Source organism: Macrobrachium nipponense, chromosome 12 (genome assembly GCF_015104395.2).
Source record: "Macrobrachium nipponense isolate FS-2020 chromosome 12, ASM1510439v2, whole genome shotgun sequence".
NCBI lineage: Eukaryota > Metazoa > Arthropoda > Malacostraca > Decapoda > Palaemonidae > Macrobrachium > Macrobrachium nipponense.
In genome coordinates, this window is record NC_087205.1 from 25,609,899 (window position 1) to 25,633,921 (window position 24,023).

Genomic DNA, 24,023 nt, shown 5'->3' on the forward strand with positions numbered 1-24,023 from the left:
GCCTTGGCATACCTCAGGAAACAGGGGGGAACTCACTCTCCTTCTCTGTTCGCCATCGCGAAAAATATCCTGATTTGGGCGAAAGTCGCAAAACGTCACGATTCTGACAAGATTTGTGTTCAGGCGTGGAAAACGTGCGAGCGGACCTTCTCAGTCGGCAAGGACAGCTTCTGCCGACGGAATGGACCCTTCATCAGGAAGTATGCCAGGCGCTATGGAAGCTGTGGGGACGTCCTCATGTGGACGTTTTCGCAACTTCCCGAACGAAGAGACTTCCGCTGTATTGCTCCCCAGTTCTGGACCCGGGAGCAGCAGTGGCAGTAGACGCCCTACTGTGGAATTGGGTCGGGACTAGACATTTGACGCTTTTCCCCATTCAAAACAAAATCCTCGGGGAAGTAATGAGGAAGTTCGCTGCATCAGAAGGAGCGAGAATGACCCTCATCGCCCCCTTCTGGCCAGCGTCGACTGGTTCACGGAGGTGATGTCCTTCCTAGTAGACTTTCCAAGGACTCTGCCCCTAAGGAAAGATCTACTCAGACAGCCCCACTTCGAGAGGTACCACAAAAAACCTCCCCGCTCTGAGTCTGACTGCGTTCAGACTATCAAGAAGTTGGCCAGAGCGAGGGTTTTTCAAGACCTGTGGCAACGGCGATTGCCACCGCAAGGAAGGCCCCCTCCTCAATCGCAGTTTACCCAATCAAAGTGGGCTGTCTTTAGAAGTTGGTGCAGAAGGAAGGGCATTTCCTCCACCTCAACCTCTGTTGAGCCAGATAGCAGATTCCTTCTTCACCTTAGAAAGAAGCGAAACTAGCCTGTTCCCACGATTAAAGGCTACAGAAGCGTGCTTTCTGTGGTCTTCAGGCATAGAGGACTCTGACTAACGAATGATAGAGACATTCATGATCTCATTAGATCATTTGAGACTGTGAAAGTTCTCCAACCGAAAGTACCATCGTGGAACTTAGACGTGGTACTGAAGTTTCTCATGTGAGTCAATTTGAGCCGCTCCATTTAGCCTCGCTTAGGAATCTTACTAAAAGAAGACCATTTTCCTAACCGCTCTGGCGACGGCGAAGAGGGTTAGCGAAATTCAAGTCATAAGCAAGCATATTGGGTTCAAGGATCATAGTGCAGTTTGTTCCTTAAGTTGTCTACTTGAGACTCAGAGGTCTGGAAAAACTAACACCTATTAATAATAATAATGTCCTTAAGTCTACGTTCTTAGGCAAAGAACGAGAACCCTTCAACCTTGGCCGAGGACGTTCTAGATCAAAGGGTTTGTCGGAGCTAGTGGGACCTGAAGCTGAGAGAGTCCTGTGTCCTGTCAGGGCTCTCAAGTTTTATTTGCAGAAGAAACCAGAGCATGCAGAGGTTCTTCGGAGAACTTGTGGTGCTCTGTGAAAAAATAAAACCGAGATCTTCCAATGTCGAAGAATGCACTGGCGTTCTTCTTAAGAAGTACGGTTAAGGAAGCCCATGAAAAAAGTGTAGTAAAAGTGACATGGAGCTTCTGAAAGTGAAAGCCCACGAGTTGATGGGCTATTGCTACTTCGGTGGCTTTTCACAAAAATATGGCAATCAAAGATATTTTGGGCGCCACTTAATTGGCGAAGCAATTCGGTGTTCGCTTCACACTACCTGCGGGAGGTGAAAGCAACATACGAAAATTGTTACTCGCTCGGACCATACGTCGCTGCAGACACTGTTTTGGGGGCAAGGAGGTAGCGCTCATCCTATCCTTTAATGGTTTAGGGGAGTTTTTAACTTGTGTTATGGTTGTGGGGTTGACCACCTGCGGCGGATCTCCCTTCCATTAGCTTAGTCTATGTGGGATACTTTTGGTAGGCTACGCCAGGTGGTTTGGTTTTACTTCGTTGCCCTCATTTGTATGGTCAATGGTCTAGTCACGTCGTGGTCTCGCCCCTGTTGACAGATCATCTGGAGTGCACCAGCTTTATAGGTCTCTACCTTGCTGGCAACTCTAGTAGCACAAGCAGACTTATGCGGCAGTAACCACGAAGTCAGCTATGCTAACAGGTAAGGAATCAATATATCAATTATCTGCATATATATGTTTCCTAAAATCTTCTATTCTGTCTACTCCCACCACCAAAGGTGGGATTCAGCTATATATATATCTGACAGGTAAGTTTTCATGAAAAAACAAATGATATTGTAATGATACAATTAAGTTTGTTCATACTTACCTGGCAGATATATATAATCAAGTACCCACCCACCTCCCCTCAGGAGACAGTGGAAATAAAAATTATGAATAGAAAATGGGAATGATTCCTGATACCCGCCTCCCAGCGGCAGGAATGGGTACTAACCACCTGACTCCCACTGCGTGTGTCGTAAGTGTTTTAATTTCTGTCGGATTCGGAAAAATACAGCTATATATATATCTGCCAGGTAAGTATGAACAAACTTAATTGTATCATTACAATATCATTTTTTTCTGTGTTTAGTACTACATACTAGCCCTCGTCAAATTGGTGTTAGGACCTGACACGAACATTTACCAGGAATTGGCCAGTAGCCTTGTTAATGATATGATTGTCTCATACTGTGAAATAGCCAAGGCTTACAGTAAAGCTAAAAGTGATTTTTCCCTGATTAATCAAATTCACATTTCAATATACGTAATCCACATTTCTTGATATGCTGCTAACTTCTCTGTAAGAAGTTAATGCCATCAGTACCGCCTATGCAGTGCACTACTGTAGGCTTCACTAGAGCGTTTGTGGCTGCCATGACAGTCCTGGTCAGTTCAGCCATAAGTCATGTAGGCTATGACATCCAAACTGGCAATCTGATGGGTAAAACTTTACAATAGTTGCACGGCCTGATTCTTGCCAGTTGCCGACCAGGACAGGTTATTGCCTTTTTGGTATCCCCCCTCCTGCCCAGGTCAGGGTACATTGCCCAGAGTTAGTTTAGATAGGTAAGATCTTGTTAGGTCAGGACTTAGCATTAGGTATAGGAAAGGTTAGGTCTATTTATATATGAGGAACCTGTATGGACGATTGGCGGGAATCAGGCCGTGCAACTATTGTAAAGTTTTACCAACGGCTGAAATGTCTTATGGCTTAAACAGCACAAGATGTTAGTAGTTAGTATCATGGTACGTATTTATACTGTCATTATTTTATGTTTTATGTGGATCCCCAAAGGGCTGGTCCTAAACACAGTGCCCATTTTGCATGTAAATTGGAGGTTGCTAAACCTAGAAGGGTGCTTACGGCCAAAATTATTATTTAGCCTTTTACTTTACCTCCATTCCCATTTTGTCTTGATGTCCAACTTCTTTATAATTGCTTCTTTTTGCAGCTCTTTGGTTTTATTTTAGTTTTGCTGTTAGTTCCATGTAGGCTTCTTTTGTTTTCTGGATCTCTATCTTGCTGTAAAGCCACTCCAACTCCCTCTTATCACTGACTTCAGTGCTGAATGGCTGAAAGTGCCCCAGATTATGGCTCTATGGCCTATATTTCATGATTCATTCACTAGCCTTTCTCTGAATCAGTGTAGCCTACAACAACAGTCAGTGGTAAATGGTAATGTCTGTTTCATTTCATAGAAAGACTTTTGTCCCTTCCCTGTGTAAATGAGAAGACCTTCCAATCCAGCGATTGGCATTAGCTTTTATCCTGGTTAACATAAAATTTTCATATCCTTATCTCACATTCCTGACATGTTTACCTTAACCATGGGCTTTACCCCTGGAGCTCGTAAACGGATGGCCCTCTACCTACAGTAGGCCAGGCCTATTAATGATTTTCAATGTAGATTATTTATATGTACATCACATTTGAGAAGACCACTAATCAGTGTTAACATTATCTCTGTATTGCAGGAAAGTGAAACTGGCCTGTATATTTGTCTCAACACTTTTAGAGGATGGAGCAAAGAACATGTAGTGAGATACTCGGAGAAAACAGGAAACTGTGTCTTCTTGCATCAGAAACGGATAAAGAAGTTTGTAAGTTGTTTTCAGGTTTTGATATGCTAGACTTCCTGCTGTAAATTCTTCCAATGTAACTTATTTTTTTGGTATCAAGCAGTTAGGACTTGCTTAATATCCAAGTACGTACTACTGCTTTGCTTTTTCCTGTTATTAAATCAAATCTTGATTGGTCTATCCAAGTGAAATAAGAGATCTGTATGCTATGGGACAAAGAAATATGTTAAGACTGTGTATGTTATAATATTTGCCACTGATTTTGTATGAAGAGCATTTTTTACTCTTATGAATTTAAAACCTTACATCAAGTACTTTTAAATATTTATGACAGATATGACTGTTCTTTCTTAATGTTGCAGCTCCCACCAGAGAAAGAACTGGAGCCTGAAAAGAAGATAGCACGGCTAGCCATTGGCATAGAAGGTGGATTCAATCCAGATGCAAACAAAAAGATATATGAATATGAGGAAACTAACTCTGTTGTAATATTGCCCAACTTTGATGTCATATCATTTCCTAATACAGATCTTCCAGAAATTGTAAGTTGGTTTTGCATTTTTATAAATTATATACCATTATATCTAAGTTATTTTTTATTCAAGAGCATTAAAGAAGATAGATTATTAGGTTTTTTGGGGTTCTAGAAAGTGTTTTGTGACAAAAGAATTTGTCTTTTGTTTAAGTGTTGACTTAATTTTGTAGATGTAGTACCTACTGTTTGACATATTTCCTCCAAATTTCACCATTTTATTTTGAAAGTGGGTGTGTTGATGACAACTCTGTTGATAATGTTTTATAGTTGAAGTAATTAGGAGGAAATGAAAGAAATACTGTTGTCTAAGGCAAATGTCTTGTTTGACAAGCCTTATACGTATTGTAAACAGCAAATAGTGGAACAAGTATAACTGAAATTTGACATTTCACTCTTTTGTACAAAGCCAAATGTGGTCTTTAGACACAATTTTCTTTTTCTTCACATCGGAATCTGCATCTCTATTATGAGTGAAATGCTACATTTTTCATTGATTGTCATTGCAGATTCGGCAGTCTGTTGAAGGTATTTTAAAAGCAGAGTCTGCTTTGCACCTGGCTGAAGTAGAAGCTGCAGCAGGGGCATGGGATGGAGAAGTAAGACCAGTAACAAAACATGCTGACACACTTCAGCAACTTGATAATGGAGTGAAAGTAAGTGTATCTGAATGAATGTCATACCTGTTCTTATTATGGAAAAGTTATAAGTTATTTGTGGCAAATTTCAATAGGTTTAGCAAGTTTTCATTTTTCTGATTTTGATTAGGTTCCACCAAGAGGATGGAAATGCGAAGAGTGTGATAAAACTGACAATTTATGGCTAAATCTTACTGATGGAAGGATTCTCTGTGGACGGAGACAGTTAGCTGGGTCTGGGGGTAATAATCATGCTGTTGAGCATTACTACAAGACAAGTAAGTACTTACTTTGATGCTTTTGAATGAAAATATATGTAATCGGTGTCCACATTTTAGAATCTATGGTTATTACTGGCACCTATACTCTGTTTTGTTCATGAAACTTACTTGGCAGATATATATATAGCTGTATTCTCCGAAGTCCGACAGAATTTCAAAACTCGCGGCACACGCAGTGGGCGGCCAGGTGGTAGTACCCATTCCCGCCGCTGGGAGGCGGATATCAGGAACCATTCCCATTTTCTATTCATATTTTTTCTGTCGCCGGTCGGTAAACACCTGTTTACAGACCTCCGCCCAGGATTTTTGGATTTTGACTCGTTATAAGTATCTGGATTGACTTTTGGTTTTGACTCTGGATTGTTGGATTGGCATACGCGATAGTGGACTGTTTTTGGATTTTGGATTGGCTTTTCTATGAACGTGATGTCGGGATCAAGTTCAGTGAGCTTCAGAGTGTGTGTGAGAAGTGATTGCAAGGTGAGGCTACCGAAATCATCGGTAGACCCCCACACAGTATGTATGGGGTGTAGGGGGCATGTTTGTTTGCTGGTTGATCGTTGCATTGAATGCAGAAGTTTGACTGAGGATGAATGGAAGGTGTATGAATCCTATCGCCGTAAGTTGGAGCGTGATAGGATCAGGAGGGCTTCCTCCAAGAGCGGTTCTACGAAAGGTAAGGGAAGTAACATTTCTCCTATTCTAACACCAGTAGAATTTGCTTCACCTAATCCTGTGTTGTTGCCTGAGGGCCCTAGTTCTGTGTCTGGAGAAGGTAATGCCCTTTCTCTGATTCTAGAGTCATTACGCACTCTAGAGTCCAAAGTGTTGGCCCTTGAAAACGGCTCGAGTAAAGTGTGTGATCGTGCCCCCTACCCAGTGTTGTGGAGGGGGCGTCAGATCGGCCCCATAATGCCTCTAGGTCTAGACCTCTGTCGGACTCCCAGAACTCAGGGAGTGGGCATGTCGAAAGCCGCAAGAGGGTTACGGGGGCTCCCCTCCCCACCGATCTGGCGTCCCTTCGGCAGGACCTGTTGCTACTTCCCAGGCTGCCAAGGAGCGTGCTCAGGCTCGCATCCTTAAGGACTGTTTTTCGTCCTCCGAGGCGCCCTCCCCGCGCAAGGGGTGGAGCGCTCGGAGTGACTCGCGTCCGTTGAAAAGGACTTTTCCTAGGGAGGACGCTTTACGTCCCCTCGTCCCCTCTCTCCGCTCTCGTTGCGGTCTTCGCCTGCGTCGTATGACGCGTTTCCTCCTCAGAAGAGAGGTAGGACGTCGTCCGAGGACGACGCTGAGAAGCGCTTCTCTCGCGCCTCGGAGAGGCAGGTTGCTGTACCTTTGAGAAGGAAGGAGGCGTCCCCCCGCCCTCGTCTTCTCACAGGCGCAGCCCTTCACCTCCTCTCGGTTCTTCACCTACGAAGAGTATTCTTGCGTCGCTTCAAGACCAATTGTCGGCCTTAATGGCTCGGAAGACTCGCCCAGCAGCAGTTGAGCCTAAACGTAGGAAGGACGCTAGACTGCCTGTCAAGAGGACGAGGCAGTCTCCTTCTCCGTCTCCTCGTTCGTCTCTGTCTCCGCCCGCACGTCAGACGCCTTTGAGGACGCTCGACAGGACGCCTTGGAGGACGCTTTTGAAAGACGCTCGGCAGGACGCTTTGGAAGACTATCGTCGGGATGTTTTGCTTGACGCTTTGCCTGTGGAGAAGGCTTTCGAAAGCGCTCAGAAGGACGCTTTGAAAGCGAAAGCTGGACGCTTGAGCGTGAAACGTAAGGACGCTCCTCGAGAGAGACTAAGAGTAACCTCTCTTGACGCGCAGCGCGGTCAGGACGCTCTTCGTGGTTCGAGCTCTAAAGATCGACAGAAGGTCGGTCGCTTTGAAGAGGCTGATTTTAGTCTTCCTCGAAAGCCTTTGTTGAAGGCTAGACCCGTTGGGCGCACGCCCTCTCCAGAGGTTCAATCTCCTTTGCCTCTTCGGGAGAAGGAGAGCTTAGTAGTCCGGCGGACTCAGTGGAGGAAGAACAGCCGTCAGTTTCGTCGGTTTCCGACTACAAGGTGCTGGTTCGTCTTTTACGTTCTTTGTTTGGTGAGAAGTTCCAGCCTGCAGCTCCTAAGTCTCCTCCCTCTCAGTTTTCGTCTTCGAAGTCGGGCAAGGTTTCGGAAGTGGTGGAGATGAAGACTTCCTTGTCCACTAAGAGAGCATTCAAGAAATTGCAGGATTGGATGGAACGACGGAAGGATCAGGGCAAGTAGACTTTCGCCCTTCCTCCTTCAAGACTCAGTGGGAAAGGCGGCATTTGGTATGAGACCAAAGCTGAAGTAGGAGTTAAGATCCCGTCTTCTTCCCAAGGGGACTTTGCTAGTCTGGTAGACTCCCAGAAGAGATCCCTTTTATCGTCCGCTAAGATTTCATGGACACCAACGGAGATCGACCATCACATGAAAGGCTGTTAAAGACTCTGGAAGTCTTTAACTTCCTAGACTGGTGCCTAGGAGTCCTGGATCTTCAATCTAGGAGTCCTGATTCTTTGAGTCTGGGGGAGCTGTCCAATGTGTTGTCATGCATGGACAAGGCCGTCAGGGATGGTTCGGAAGAGTTAGTGTCTCATTTCGGCACTGCTTTCCTCAAGAAGAGAGCGCTTTTCTGCAATTTTACAGCGAGGTCTGTTTCTGCATCGCAGAAAGCAGAGCTTCTCTTTGCACCTCTTTCGAGCCATCTCTTCCCCCAGGCTATGGTAAGGGACCTGGCAGTGAGCCTACAAGAGAAGGCTACCCAGGATCTCTTGGCCCAGTCTTCAAGACGTCCCGCAGTCCCTACCACGTCGTCGTCTGGACGACCTCCTAGGAAGGTTAAACCCTTTCGTAGCGCGCCTCCCTCGAGAGCTGCTCCTCGAGGGAGAGGACTTGCAAGAGGAAGAGGTTCCTTCAAACCTAAATCCTCTAAGTGAGAAGAAAGTCCTTCAGATGCCTGTCGGAGCCAGGCTAAAGTTCTTTGCGGGTGCGTGGAGAGAGAGAGATACAGATGCGTGGTCCCTCAAGATAGTGGAACAGGGGTGGACAAGATCCCCTTTGTGGACCCTCCTCTCCTCTTTCTACGACTCCCAGAGATCTTTCCCCGTCGTATCAAGGGGAGAAACATCAGGTTCTTTTAGATCTTTTAGATCAAATGATCATGAAAAGAGCGGTGGAGCAGGTCTTAGACCTGGGGTCACCAGGATACTACAACAGACTTTTTTCTCGGTACCAAAGCAGTCGTCGGGGTGGCGTCCAGTCTTGGACGTAAGCAGCCTGAATCTTTTCGTAGAAAAGAAAAAATTCAAGATGGAAACACCTCAGTCGGTTCTAGGAGCCTTAAGACCGGGCGACTGGATGGTGTCCTTGGACCTACAGGACGCATACTTTCACGTGCCTATCCACCCTCTTTCAAGAAAGTTTCTGAGGTTTATGCTAAGGGACAAAGTTTGGCAATTCCGAGCCCTTTGTTTCGGTTTAAGCACGGCTCCGATGGTATTTACCATGCTCTGAAAAACGTAGCGAGATGGTTACATTCTGCAGGAATAAGAGTGTCCCTGTATCTCGACGATTGGCTGATCAGAGCATCGTCAGAAGAAAGGTGTCTGAAGGACCTTCACTTCACTTTGGCCTTGGCGAAGTCCCTGGGACTTCTGGTCAACCTCGAAAAGTCGCATCTGACCCCAACACAGTCCATCGTGTATCTGGGGATTCAGATGGATTCAGTGGCTTTTCGAGCGTTTCCGTCCCAGGAACGACAGCTGCAAGGCTTAGAGAGAGTTTCGGCCTTCCTGGGGAAGGAAGCTTGCTCGGCGAGGGAATGGATGAGTCTGCTGGGAACCATTTCCTCGCTGGAAAAGTTTGTTTCCCTGGGAAGACTACACCTCAGACCTCTCCAGTTTTTCTTAGCAGACGAATGGAGAGTCAGAGAGGATCTGAATGCGACCCTTTTCATCACCAAATCGGTGAAGAACCATCTAAGATGGTGGCTAGATCCTCGGAAGTTTCGAGAGGGGTTGTCCCTAAAGCTTCTGAGCCCAGACCTAGTGTTGTTTTCCGACGCCTCGGTGTCGGGATGGGGAGCAACACTGGGAGGGGAGGAGTGTCAGGCACCTGGAGGGGGGAACAGGTGTCCTGGCACATCAATGTAAAGGAACTAGCGGCGGTTTTTCTGACGCTACAGTTCTTCCAACAAAAGGTTGCAGAGAAAGTAGTCCAAGTCAACTCGGACAACACCACAGCCCTTGCGTACCTAAAGAAGCAGGGAGGTACACACTCCCGTCCTCTTTTTTATTTAGCGAGGGAGATTCTGCTGTGGGCAGATGCGAGACGGATAAGGATCCTGACGAGATTTATCGCAGGAGTCCAGAACGTCAGAGCAGACCTTCTCAGCTGACAAGATCAGATCCTGCCGACGGAATGGACGTTGCACCAGGACGTCTGTCGAGAGCTCTGGAGACTGTGGGGGTGTCCGTTAGTCGACCTATTTGCGACGTCGAGAACAAAGAGGTTGCCTCTTTATTGCTCCCCTGTGCTGGATCCGGGAGCAGTCACGATAGACGCTCTGCTCTGGGACTGGACGAACCTGGACTTGTATGCCTTCCCGCCATTCAAGATCATGGGGGAAGTAGTAAGGAAGTTCGCGGCATCGGAGGGGACGAGGTTGACCCTGATCGCCCCGATGTGGCCCGCGAAGGAATGGTTCACAGGTAATGTCATTCATCATAGACTTTCCGAGGACGTTGCCCTGGAGGAAAGATCTACTCAGACAGCCCCACTTCGCAAGATATCACCGAAACCTCTCCGCTCTGGGTCTGACTGCGTTCAGACTATCGAAAAGTTGGCCAGAGCGAGAGGTTTTTCTAAAGCAGCTTGCAAAGGCGATCGGCCAATGCTAGGAGAACGTCCTCGAGAGCTGTTTACCAGTCGAAGTGGGCTTCCTTCAGGGCATGGTGTAGAAAGGAGGGAATTTCCTCTTCCACTACCTCTGTGAGCCAGATAGCCGATTTCCTGCTATTTTTAAGGAATGTACAGAAGCTGGCTGTCCCGACCATCAAGGGATATAAGAGTATGCTGTCGGCAGTCTTCCGTCACAGAGGACTAGACCTGTCTGATAACAGGGATCTTCCACGATCTCCTGAGATCATTTGAGACATCCAAGATACCTCAGGCGAGGCCTCCTTCTTGGAACTTGGATTTAGTCCTTAGACTGTTAATGTCGAGTCCTTTCGAACCTCTACATGAAGCGTCTCTTAGGAACTTGACGAAGAAGGCTCTTTTCCTAACTGCTCTGGCGACGGTGAAGAGAGTTAGCGAAATTCAGGCCATTTGTAAGAGAGTGGGCTTCAAAGGGGACAATGCTGTCTGCTCTTTGAGTCCCACTTTCTTAGCAAAGAATGAAAACCCGCTCGAACCCTTGGCCAAGGAGCTTTGAAATCAAGGGTATGACAAGCCTTGTGGGCCAAGAACCTGAGAGAGTCCTGTGCCCTGTCAGGGCTCTAAAGTTTTATGTCCACAAGACTAAAGAAGTACGAGGTCCCTCAGATAATCTCTGGTGTTCGGTTAAACGACCCGATATACCATTATCCAAGAACGCATTGGCGTTCTTTCTGAGGGACGTCATTAAAGAGGCTCATTCGTCTTCCACACAGATCGATTTGAGCCTCTTGCGAGTGAAAGCTCACGAGGTCAGAGCTGTCGCAACCTCGCTTGACTTCCAAAGGAACATGTCGATCAAGGACATCCTTGACGCCACCTTTTGGAGGAGCAATTCAGTATTCGCCTCACACTACTTGAGAGATGTGAGAACGATATACGAGGACTGTTGTTCTCTTGGGCCATACGTTTTCTGCAGACACAGTCTTGGGGGCTGAGGTAGCTCTCTCCCTATCCCTTAGTTAAGTTTAGGTTAGTTTTAGTTGTTGTGGTTTTTGGTTGTGGTGAGGTTTTGGTGAAGACCTCCCATCTCTTAGCCTAGTGTTCAGGGGGTCTTGGATAGTTGGTCAGGTGGTGGTCAGTTGCTTCGTTGCCCTCATTTGTATGGCTCTATGCTCTTGTCACATTGAGGTCACGTCCCCGTTGACAGAGCATCCAGAGCGCACCAGCACTACAGGTCTCCACCTGGCTGGCAACTCTGATTAAGCACAAGCAGTGCTGAAGTGACAGTAATCACAGAGTCTACTTTGCTAACAGGTGAGGAACCAAGGTGTATATCATCTACTTAATTTAAGTTTCCTACAAATCCTATTCTGTCTCTTCCCACCATCCGAAGGTGGGATTCAGCTATATATATATCTGCCAAGTAAGTTTCATGAACAAAATGTTATTGTTATAATACAATTAAGTTTGTTCATACTTACCTGGCAGATATATATAATTAAGTGCCCACCCACCTCCCCTCAGGAGACAGTGGCACTGATAAAATATGAATAGAAAATGGGAATGGTTCCTGATATCCGCCTCCCAGCGCGGGAACAATGGGTACCTACCAACCTGCCGCCCCACTGCGTGTGCCGCGAGTTTTGAAATTCTGTCGGACTTCGGAGAATACAGCTATATATATATCTGCCAGGTAAGTATGAACAAACTTAATTGTATTATAACAATAACATTTTTTTTCCATCTGTCCATCTGCCTGTGGTGTTTTCGTATGGTATCACTGCATCCCGGGCTTTAAATAGTTACTCTATGTGTAAGTTTTAGGCAAATAAAAGGATATCTGGGTGTACATTTGCAACTGAAAAATGTTTTAATAATTTACTGTATGCAAATTATACCGTTAATACCATTAATATTCAAAATAACATGTTATTTAAAGCCCGGGACGCAGTGTTACCATGCGCAAACACCACAGGCAGATGGACAGATGGAAAAAAATAGAGTATAGTCACAAGAAAGTGTAATGGTATTCATTTCTTTAAATATACTATAATTACAAATTAGTCAAGTACAGTATTTATATTTGCATACTACTTAATAAAAAATTCTTTGGAAGTCATGAGAACAGGTCCTATAAGTGTGGTTTTATTGACGTGATGTTCTTATATGCGGTAAAACTCGTGAGCTACACTTTTAATTGAGTTGAATATTGAATGTTGTGGCCAGTGTCCACTCTTATTTTAATTCATTCTCACTCTTATAGTAAACATCAGTATAGACTTAAGAGTCAAATATGAAATATAATACAAACTGAAGTATCCATATTCTTCATGACTAGCACTTGGATATTTGACCGTTATACTTCAATACCTACAACTATGCTATGCATAGGTTATGCACAAAATTGGACACTGATGAGTTTTAGTGCGTGAAAGCATATGTAAAGATAGGGTTGCATGTTATAAAGTGTGGTACTATTAAGATAATTTAACATGTATATATTATGAAATAGTGTTGATTATTATTAATAGGTGTTAGTTTTTCCAGACCTCTGAGTCTCAAGTGAAATAGTGTTGAAATCTTTTCATGTATAGATTTTAATCAGTATTTTAATTATAGTAGTTAACCCATGGAATGCATGCAACAATGCCATTGAATTTCTTATTTAAATTTTTCAGAGTATCCCTTGGCTGTGAAGTTAGGTACCATCACCCAAGATGGTAATGCTGATGTCTACAGTTATGATGAAGATGATATGGTCATAGATCCTAACCTTGTTAAACATTTAGCTGTAAGTGGCCTTGTACAGAAATGACTTAGTTTCTATTGTCTTTGTCTTGTCTTGTGTATTTGACTTTTTTGCTTTAGATATATTTTGCTGCTTCGATATCAGGATGAAGAACTTTAGGGAAGATGGAAAAATTAAGGTTAAGGGTTAATACTGATAAGAGTTAAGGCATGAAGAGTATAATGGGTGATTGGAGAGAACTCGTTTCACATCTAAACACATAAAGAAAAGAGCCGACATGAAAATGTTAATGATTACACCCTTGATATATTCTAGATAGTGTACTGCTGTTCTTGTTTTTTTCATTGTCTTGAAATGTTATACTTGATTTTGTGGTCTCTTCATTTTCCTTTGCACCTTAAAAGGTTGTTTTAAGTTCTTAGCTACAGATTGTAGACTCCCAGCTTACAAAAAAAATAACTGCCATGAGCTTTCATAGTAAATACAGCAAAAACAAACTTTCATTGGTAGGCTGTCAGAAGCAGAAGGCTGGGCATCCTTATGTGTTAGGGTCTAAATTCATCTGATAATATCAAGTTCCTCTATTTTGAATATGTATTACATTGTAGACTTTAGGAGATTGTCTACAGATTTTTCATTTTTTCCAGAAACAGAGTAAATGTAATGCTGATTTATTTTTTATCATGAATTATATAAAAGAGGTATAGTATTAGCAGCTTTGTTCATGAAACTTACCTGTCAGATATATATATAGCTGTTTGTTCCGACACGGCATACAAACCTTCGGTCCTTTTACAATAGGAAGGTACTAGCGGCAGCTGGATAGGTCGTAAGCTTTCGAACAAGGGGTTCGGTAGTTAACTGCTTGTCCGACAAGCGCGCGCGCGCGACTGGGAGGTAAACAAACCACTTTTGCTTTCGGCCTGCTGGCGTGTAGACGTGTATCATCGCTCTCTGCCCCGCTTCATCGTCGTTGCTTTTCGCATGGTTGTGTTTTTCTTTTTTCTATTTATCTAGTGAAACTGAATTGTAAGTACAATCATTTCATATTTATTTCCATTGAATTCAATTGTGAATTAAAGGATCTTGGTTTCTCCACGCCCTCCGATTACCCGAGTGCCGGGACTGAAGGGCGTAAGTGCGGGAATTCATTTTTCCCAGAAATGATCCTCGTATTGTGTATGCTCGGTGCCGAGGGCGGGAGAGCGCTCGCTCCGAGCTTATATTTTGGTTGGAAATGTGTAGATGAAAATCGTAAGTGCCCTTTTCATTTATATTTTTTTGACCTGTATGCTCGTTGCCGAGCGAATGCACTCGGCACGAAAACTTATTCTGTATGGAAGTGGAATCGCATGTACAGTATTCTTTTTCATTTTCATATATTTATTTTGATTGTAGCAATACTCATTTGTTCCGATACGTAATACAAACCATCGGTCCTTTAACAATAGGAAGTAGCTAGCGGCAGCTGGAACGGTCGTAAGCTTCGAACAAGGGGAGAACGGTAGTTAACTGCTTGTCCGATCATCGGTAAACAAATCGCTTTTGCTTTCGGCCGTGTGGAGATAGGACGTGTTCGTCATCGCTCTGCCCGCTTTTGTCGTTTGCTTTGAGTATTCAGCCCTCTTTTCTGGTTTAGTTGAGTGTGGATGAATTGTAAGTACTTGTACATTTCTTTATTCATTAATATTGCAATATGAGTGATCAAGAAATGGAGATTTCGCCGCGCCCCCCAGTCACCCGTAGAGTGTGTCCCGGGCTGGAGGGGCGTAGATGCGGCGGATTTAGATCATTCGTGGACGTGGATCCACATGAGGTTGTACTCGTTGCCGGGGGCGAGAATGCTCCCGGAACGAGCCATGTATTACATGTATGAATTGGTCCGAGGCGCAGTGGGTTCTGTACGAGGGCAGGAAGAGACTTAGGCCTCCAAAGAAGTCATCGGAAAGCTCTCCAGTGACTCCTTTGGTAACTGACACTTCGTCTTCCTTCCTGCCTCCTGGTCAGCCCCCACGTTTCGCGCCTTCCCCTGCGGGGGTGGTAGCGGAGTCCTTCTCCTCACTCGATCCGTCGAGTGTGGAGGGAGGGCGCCCGCTACCGGACGTCCAGTTGTATTCGGGGTCGTCCGTCCGCTCTGGGTGGGGTTCTTCTCCCCCCAGGCACGAGGGAACCCCTCTTACTAACCCGACTGTTGCTTCCGCAGATGTGCCACCAGCGAAGGACGACCTTGGACAGGTGTGGGAGTCGCTGGGACTGCAGGGAGTGCCAAGTATTCAGGGGTTGATTGAGCGGTTGGCGGGGTCGGCAGTGGTCACTCATGGTGTGGTGACCACTACTACTACCACTATAACAACACCAGCATATGACATGCCGCCGCATGTAATGACGGTGACGCCTACGGCTGCGGTGCACAAACCCATTACTGCCGTACCAAAGAGGACGGTGCCACCGCCACCTGGTTTCTTTGTGTTGCCGACCCCGGACTTCCGCTGCCCTAAGAGTACCCCCCTAGACCTGCCGCCAGTGCCGAGAATGACGGTAGCTGCCGACAGGACGCCTGGCTCTCCTGTGGTTCCTGCTGTGCCTTTTATTTCAGATGCTGTACCTGCTGTTCCTGCTGTTCCTGGACCTGTTCCTGTCGCTCCTGCTGTTGGTGGTGCTGCTACAGTCTCAGGTTCTTCCGGACAGGTGCAGTCGGGCCCTGTTGCTTCGGCAACTGCCCCGGCTCCCTCCTGGATGGAAGACCTGACGTCTGTCCTGCGGAGCCTGGCGAAGAAGAAGAGGAAGAAGAGGAAGGTGTCGTCGTCGTCTTCGTCGTCGTCTTCGTCGTCTGCTGCTCCTCTTCCCCTTCGACTTCTAAGGCTAACCAGCCGAAGAAGAAGAAGCTGCCTCCTCCCCCCCTAAGAAGACTCCTTCGGGATCTTCTAAGGGCCCGTCTCGCTCAGGCGATTCGGGGAGCTCTTCTGCTGGTCCTCCTGTTCCTTCGGGAACGGGGCCCATCTCTTCCTCTGCAAAGAAGAAGTGACGGGGACCAGAGGTGTACCAGCCTTGGCTGGTACGTCCTCACCTGGTGTTAGCGGTTCTGCCGCTAAATCAGGTTCCGTCTCGGCCGCTTCTCATTCGCGAGAAGTACCGAGTGGACGCTCTTCCACGGGAGACCGTCCAGCCAAAGTTTTGACGCCCGAGCTCGCTCGCCGTCAAGACCGCGGCGTGGAGCAGAAGACTGGCGAGAGTCGTGCACACGACTCTCGCCAGGCCAGTGGACGCTCTCGCAGCGACCAACTGGCTGCTCGGGTTGACGTGACGGTCGCTGACCAGTCACGTGGTTGAGGCGAGGAAGGGGTCCCCGCGGCCGTCGGTACCAGCCACGGCTGGTACCAGCGCTCGACGCGCCGAGAGACGCTGGCCGGTCTCGCCGCGACAGAAGAGCCTAGCAGTCACCTGACCGCCGCTCCCATAGGGACCGGGCGGAGACGGTAACCAGCAACAGCTCGCCTGACGCTAGAGATCAGCGTCAACGTTCTCAGCCGAGCCGCTCGCCCCAGGCGGAGCGGCAAGGCTAGGCTGCTGCTCGATCGCCACGGCGGGTTGACGATCAGCAGCAGCCCCCCCCCCCACGCACGCTGGTCCTGCCAGCGAGCGAGGGGGGAGCGTCAGGTCTGCCTCTCCCGTAACCTTCAACCTCCTCGGGCTACACCGGGTGGAGGAGCGAGGTACCGAGGAGTGATCGCGAGAGGTGCGCCGCTCGCGATCCCGCTATGACGCCGTATGGATCAGGCACGGTTTCTAGGACCGACCAGAACAGGTACGCGCAAGTAGTTGGAGGTGACCGTCAGGGGTCTGCCGCTGTTCCTCCTTCTGAAGGAGGAGTATCTCGGGATCTGTTCTTGCTGGAGGGACTGGACGGTCCTACTCCGCAAGACGCAGTTACTCCCCGAGATACAGAGGAATTTTGCAGAAGTCATTAAGCTGATTCATCAGCATAATGACCTTGCGGAAGGATCGCCGCTACCACCGGCAGAGCCCACGTCCCGGCTCGAGTCATTTTGGGGTCCTAAGAAGGAAACCCAAAATGATGGTGGGTTGCCGCGATCGGAGCTTGCAGACTCAGTCCTGGATCAAGTCGAGAATCTCGTCTCAGGACGGGAGGATTCGCTGAAATCCGGACGGTCTTCTAAGCTGCTTCCTCCTCCTCTACAGCGTCAGAGGCGATTTTACGTGCCTTCGGAAGACCCGATACTGCCGAAACGGTTAACCCGGAGTTAGCGAGGCTGACTCAGGTGTGTCCCTTGCAGCAGCTCCTGTCGCGGAGAACCTCTGTTCTCGCAGCAGGAGGCACTTGCCCTGGAATCTACCCGCTAATGGCAGCATTCCAGGCAGTCTCTTGGCTGGATTTGTGGTCCCTCACAATATCCAAAGTAGCGGCCGGCTCTGGGAGTTTTTCTTGCTCTCGAAGACGACGCTTCTTTCAGGAGACTGTGCCAGTCTGGAGGAAGAGCGATCTTTACCTCGCCCATCAGACTGCTAACCTGTGGGCCAACTTGGTTGGTTTCTTCGACGTAGGGACGCAGTCCTTACCCGAGTGACCAAGGGGGCCGGGCGTGAGGCGGCACTCGGGCTTCGCAATGGACCAATTAGGAGTTCCCAGCTCTCTTTCCTGGAGAGATGGTGGACGCTGCGGTGGAAAGGCGGCGCACTGATGACAGTGACCGCTTAGTTCACCAGGCAGTCTCGAAGGTTACTGGGCAATCTCGAGCGACTGTGGCTAAGCCAAAGAGCTTAGCTAGCGCTTCCATGGCGGCGAAGACGGTTGCACCGTCCAAACCCCGTGTGAAGACTCCTGCTGTTTCGACGTCTGCTAAAGGAGGCCGTAACCAGCCCTCCTCCCAGCCCTCCTTTCCCCGAGGAGGTGGGTGGGAAGAAGTCGAAAAGAGGAGGGAAACGCTAGGGACGGCGTTCCCTCACCTGCTGCCGGAAGTGGGGGGGTGCCTAGCGAGCCATTGGCAACTTGGCAGCGCTACGGCGCCAAGAACTGGATAGTAGACGTCCTTCGGGAGGGATATCTACTACCCTTCGAGTCTCGGCCCCCCCTCATCTCCAACCGGTCCACCCTACAAACCTATGTACCGGGGATCATCAAAGGACAACGCTCTTCGACAAGAGATCAAGACCATGCTGGCGAAACGAGCTGTAGAAATCGTGGAGGACCAATCACCGGGCTTTACAGCCGCCTCTTCCTAGTGGAGAAGGCATCGGGGGGGCTGGGCGTCCGGTGATAGACCTCTCTCCCCTGAACTGCTTCGTTCGCACGACACGGTTCACGATGGAGTTCGGCACGCTCGGTGCTCGACTCGATCAGGGGGAACGATTTCATGCTTTCAGTGGACTTGAAGGACGCGTATTTTCAAATACCCATCCATCAGTCCTCCAGAAAGTACCTCCGCTCATCTTCGACGGGACGGTGTACCAATTCAGGGCACTTTGTTTCGGTCTGTCAACCGCCCCCACAGGTGTTCACGCGAGTGTTCACTCTGGTGTCAGCTTGGGCCCATTCGCACGGGATACGTCTTCTGAGGTATCTCGACGATTGGCTGGTCCTGGCGAGCTCCCGCTCGCAGTTGCTGCAGGACAGAGATCGACTCCTCAAGTTTTGTCGCGATCTGGGGATTGTGATAAACTACGAGAAGTCCGATCTCGAACCCAAGCAGAAGATGAAGTACCTGGGTATGCTGATAGACACGGTAGCAGGGCAGGTCTTTCCCGCAGACTTGCGTATCAGCAAATTCAGGGAGGCAGCCGGCCGGTTCCTGTCTCGGCAGGAACAGGCAGCACAGCAATGGCAAGTCGTGATCGGCCATCTGTCGTCACTCGAGAAGTTAGTCCCTCACGGGCGTCTTCACCTGCGGTCTCTCCAGTGGAGGCTAAGGGAGAGTTTGGTCTCAGGCGAAGGATCCTCCTTACTTTCCGTGGCTCTCACGGACAAGGTGAGGCAGGACCTAGCCTGGTGGCTCGACGACAAGAACCTCTTAGAGGAGTGGCCCATACGCACTCCCCCCCCGGAGATGCTTCTGTTTTCAGACGCATCGACCGAGGGATGGGGCGCACACCTGGAGGAGTTGCTGACTGCAGGTGTGGGGGACTATCACGAAAAGCACCTTCACATCAATGTCCTGGAACTCAAGGCGGCGTTCAACGCTCTCCGAGAATTTCAGGACCGCTTGGTGGGACACTCAGTGGTGTTGATGTGCGACAACACCTCAGTAGTGGCATATGTCAACAAGCAGGGGGGGCTAGTGTCTCTTCCGCTTCATCAGTTGATGGTGCAGGTGCACGAGTGGGCCACGGCTCACTCGATAGAGCTGTCAGCACGCTACATTCCAGGCAAGAGGAATGTAGTAGCGGACAAGCTCAGCCGTCGGGATCAGGTGATAGGGACCGAATGGTCTCTACACCAAGACGTGGCGGAAAGGCTCTTCAACCTGTGGGGGCGACCGGTCGTAGTCCTGTTCGCCACCCGGCACAACAGAAAACTTCAGGTTTTCTTTTCAGCCGTACCGGACCCATGGGCAGCTGGAGAGGACGCTCTCCAACACCCCTGGGACAACCTCTTCGCCTACGCCTTTCCTCCCTTCTGTCTGATTTGGAAGTGATCAGTCGAGCGCTGGTCACTCCCAATCTCAGAATGATCCTGGTGGCTCCCAAACGACCTCAAGCCGTTTGGTATCCGACCTGCTGGCTCTTCTTGCGGACGCACCGAGAGAGCTACCCAATTGGCACAAACCTTCTAGCCCAGCCACAGTAGAACGGTACCACCAAGCAGTCCAGTCCCTTCAACTTCACGGCTGGCTGTTATCCACCATCTCTTGCGAACGAGAGGCTTTTTCTCGTAGCGCAGCAACAGAGATGGCTGGAACACGTCCGACAGTCCTCTGCAGCTGTGTACCAGGGGAAGTGGGGCCGTCTTCTGTGGTTGGTGTCGTAGACAGGGTCTGTCTCCTCTCAGAGCCACTCTTCAGCAGGTAGCGGATTTCCTCGTGTTTCTTCGCCGGAGAAGCTCCCTCTCAGTACCCACAGTTAAAGGGATATAGAGCAGCACTGGACGCTCGTCCTAAAACTGAGGGGACTGACATCTCGAACTCGTTCGAGATCTCATTGCTAATGAGGAGCTTCGAAAGGTCTTGCCCACCCAGGGAACTCAGGCCCCTGCGTGGGATGTGACTCTCGTCCTTAGGAGTTTGACTCGAAGACCCTTCGAGCCACTCCGAGAGTCGTCAGACAGGGATCTGACCCTTAAGACCCTCTTCTTGCTGGCATGGCATCGGCGAAGAGAGTAGGGGAACTACATGTCTTTCTTATGATGTTAAACACACCAGAGGCTGGGGATCTGTGACGCTCGATTTCATCCCGAACTTCGTAGCCAGACTCAGAATCCGTCGATCCCTGACGACAGGTTCGAGTCTTTCACGATCCCCTCCCTTTTGACTTCACCGATAACGATGCGGATGAGATGCTGCTTTGTCCTGTGAGGGCGCTACGGCGCTATCTGAAGAGAACTCGACACCTCAGGCCTGAGTGTCGACGCCTCTTCGTTAGCACTGGGGTTACAAGAAAGAAGTTTCCAAGAACACGCTTTCTTTCTGGCTGTGTGAGGTTGATCAGGAGAGCGTACGAGGCTGATGGTAGCGACGACATCCGTACGCTCCGACCGAGAGCCCACGAAGTCAGAGGTATCGGGGACCCTCCTTAGCGTTCCGTAAGAACTTCTCCGTGGCGCAGGTCCTGAAGGCAGGTGTCTGGGCCAACCAGACCACCTTCACGTCCTTCTACCTTCGGGATATTGCCCACAAGTCCTTGGATACTTTTTCCTTGGGACCTTGTGGTCTGCCTCAACACGTGTAAGCTTACCCAGCACCCGAGCAGGCAGAACAGCATCGATTTCCTGGTATGACTGGGAGAATGAATGTGTCGAATGAGAGTGTGACTGGCTTCTCTTCACCATCTTTCTCTACCTCTACATGTGGGCAGAGGGATACGGTCGTCACCACGCTGGAAGGGAGTCAGATGCAGGTAAGCTACTCAACCGAGCTCCATCCTATCCCTTAACTAGGATAGGAGCGTATATCCACCACTTTCTCCTACAAGGGGGAGGAAGTGGATGCCTACAGTGAGACAAACCCATGACTTTATATTTGCTCCTGTACAGGAACAAGTTCTTACAATGCTGGTACGAAGAGATACGCTTGCCTCTCTCTTAGTACCTCGCCCAAGAGGTCTGACCATTGATCCTGCAGCACACCCCGATCAATCGGACAGAGGCTTGGATCCCTCCCCTCGCTCTTACGACCAGGGAGGCATTCCAGGGATGGACGAACACCAGTCTGTTCATCAAAAGACTCAGATTCCTCCACCAAGAAGTGAGTCTTCCTATTGTTAAAGGACCGATGGTTTGTATTACGTATCGGAACAAATGACAATTTGTCGAAAATTGCATTTTTCCTAACTATACAAACCTGAGGTCCTTTTAACATAATAGTCCCTCCTCCATGCCACCCTTCACTCTGCGTATTTTTGCATGGGCCAAAAGCAAAAGTGATTTTTTGTTTAGCCGCGCGACGATCGGACAAGCAGTTAACTACCGTTCTGCCCTTGTTCGAAGCTTACGACCGTTCCAGCTGCCGCTAGCTACTTCCTATTGTTAAAGGACCTCAGGTTTGTATAGTTAGGAAAAATGCAATTTCGACAAAATTGTCATTTTGCGATCCAGTTCCGCTCTTACCCGGAAATTGATCCATTCCCCTTTTTATTTGAATGAAGTGAAATCGCAAGTGCAGTTCTTTTTCATTTTCATATTTTATTGAGATTGCATTATTTACTTGGATCAATGTTTCCGCTATTTCCCGGGAATTGATCCTTCCCCTTTTTATTTTTGTGTATGAAGTGAAATCGCAAGCGCAGTATTCTTTTTCTTCATTTTTCTATATATTTTGATTGCATCAAATTCATTATGGAATCAAGGTTTACCGTTTCATAAATCGGGAATGGTATCCTTTTACCCTTCTGACGCTCGCTCCGAGCCCTTATTCATTGTGAAGTGAATTGTAATTATGCAAGATTCTTTTCATGTTATTCCTTTTATTATTGATTGCATCAATATTTATTTTGTTCAAGTTCCGCTCAGTCAGGGAATGATCTTATGCCCTTGCATTTCGGTGCGAGGGCACGATTGCTCTCGGGCTCTTATTATTATTGTTGGGTACATGGGTGCTGTGCGGGGGCCGTGGGGAACGAGAACCCCCCCCCCCCCCCCACCCGCTCAGCTCCCACAGATGGCCCTTCACCTTCGGGGGGGAGGTTATCTGGGTTCTTCTCCTCGCCTGATCCGTCGAGCGCGGGGGAGGGCGCTCGGTGCCCGATGTACAATTGTATTCGGGGTCTTCCGCTCGTTCGGTGTGGGGCTCACCCCCCCGCGCGAGGGGACTTCCCCCCCCACTAATCACTACTACTGTTATTTCCGCAGGTGCTACTGCCACGAGGGTGGACCTTGGTGAGGTATGGGCGTCCTTCGATTTGCAGGGCGTGCCTAGTGTCCAGGGGCGGCGGTTCTATGTCTGGGCCTGCTGCGGTCACCCATGGAGTGGTGACCACGACAACGATATCGACTCCAGGTGACGACGTCCCTCCTCACCTGGTGTACTCGCCTCACGTGGTAACAGTCTTGCCTACAGCCGCTGTGAAGTGCCGTTCGCCGTACCGAGAGGGGGGCCGTGCCGCCGCCGCTCGTGGTTGCCGCGCTGCTGTGACCACACTTCCGCTGCCGTAGAGCTCGCCCCTGGACCTGCCGCCGGTACCAGGATGTTGCTGGCTGCTGCTCCACCTCCTGTGTTTCCGGTGCTGCCTGCCGTACCTGCCGATTCTGTGCTGACTGTTCATGCAGTTGCTGCGCTGGCTGTCCCTGCCGTTGCTGCGCTGGCTGTCCCTGCCGTTGCTGCGCTGGCTGTCCCTGCCGTTGCTGCGTCTGGCTGTCCCATGCCGTGCTGCCGTGGCTTGTCCCGCCGATGCTGTTGCTGGCTGTGCCTGCTGTTTTCCCTGAGATGCCCATACCTGCTGACGTCGTCCCTGTTCGTGGTGGTACTACCCCAGACTTTGGTCTGTCTGTACAGGTGCGTCCGGGCCCTGTGGCTTCGGCTACAGCAGCCCCGGCTCCGCCCTGGATGGCAGATCTTACGTCTGTCCTGAGGAAGCTGACGAAGAGGAGGAACGTCGCCTTCATCTTCTTCATCGTCGTCGGCTGCCGCCTCTTCCCCTTCGACTTCTAAGGCTTAACAGCTGAGGAAGAAGAAGGTTGCCTCCTCCCTCCTAAGAAGTCTCCCTCGGGAGCTTCTCGGGACCCGTCTCACCTCGGTGGGACGGGAGGGTTCCTTCCGCTGGTCCTCTTGCTCCTTCGGGAGCGGGGCCCGTCTCTTCTTCCGCAAGGAAGAAGACTACGGGGACCAGAGGGGTACCGGCTAACACCGGTACTTCCTCACCTGGTGTCAGTGGTTCTGCCACTGCATCAGGTTCCGTCTCGACCTCTCGTTCGCGGGAGGTACCGAGTGTACGGTCGCCTACCAGCGACCGTGCAGCCAGGAACCAGACCTCTGAGCCCGCTCAGCGTCAGGTTCACGGCACGGAGCGGAAGACTGGTGACAGCCGCTCACGCGACTCTCACCAGACCAGCTCTCGCTCTCGCGGCGACCAGCTGGCTACCCAGGATGACGTGACGGTCCACGACCGGCCACGGGCTGAGGCTGGGAAGAGGTCCCCCCGTTCGCCGGTGCCAGCCACGGCTGGAACCAGCGACATGACGTGCCGTGAGGACAAGCACCGGTCTCCCACTGTGACAGGGTGGAAGCCTGCAGGTCGCCTGACCGTCGCTCTCACAGAGACCGATCGGGTATGGCAACCAGCACCAGCTCTTCTGACACTCGAGATCGG

The 24,023-nt window shown here is 49.2% G+C and overlaps 1 protein-coding gene across 1 annotated transcript in view; it reads left to right on the top strand.

Annotated features, from left to right (window-relative positions):
- Positions 1–24,023, top strand: part of LOC135224423 (ubiquitin carboxyl-terminal hydrolase 5-like) — an 85,083-nt gene that overhangs the window by 15,556 nt on the left and 45,504 nt on the right. Inside the window, exons 2-6 of the mRNA XM_064263408.1 lie at positions 3,860–3,985; positions 4,327–4,506; positions 5,006–5,152; positions 5,265–5,412; positions 12,979–13,091. Of these exons, the coding sequence (XP_064119478.1) occupies positions 3,860–3,985; positions 4,327–4,506; positions 5,006–5,152; positions 5,265–5,412; positions 12,979–13,091 (714 nt within the window). The remainder of the gene's footprint in view (positions 1–3,859; positions 3,986–4,326; positions 4,507–5,005; positions 5,153–5,264; positions 5,413–12,978; positions 13,092–24,023) is intronic.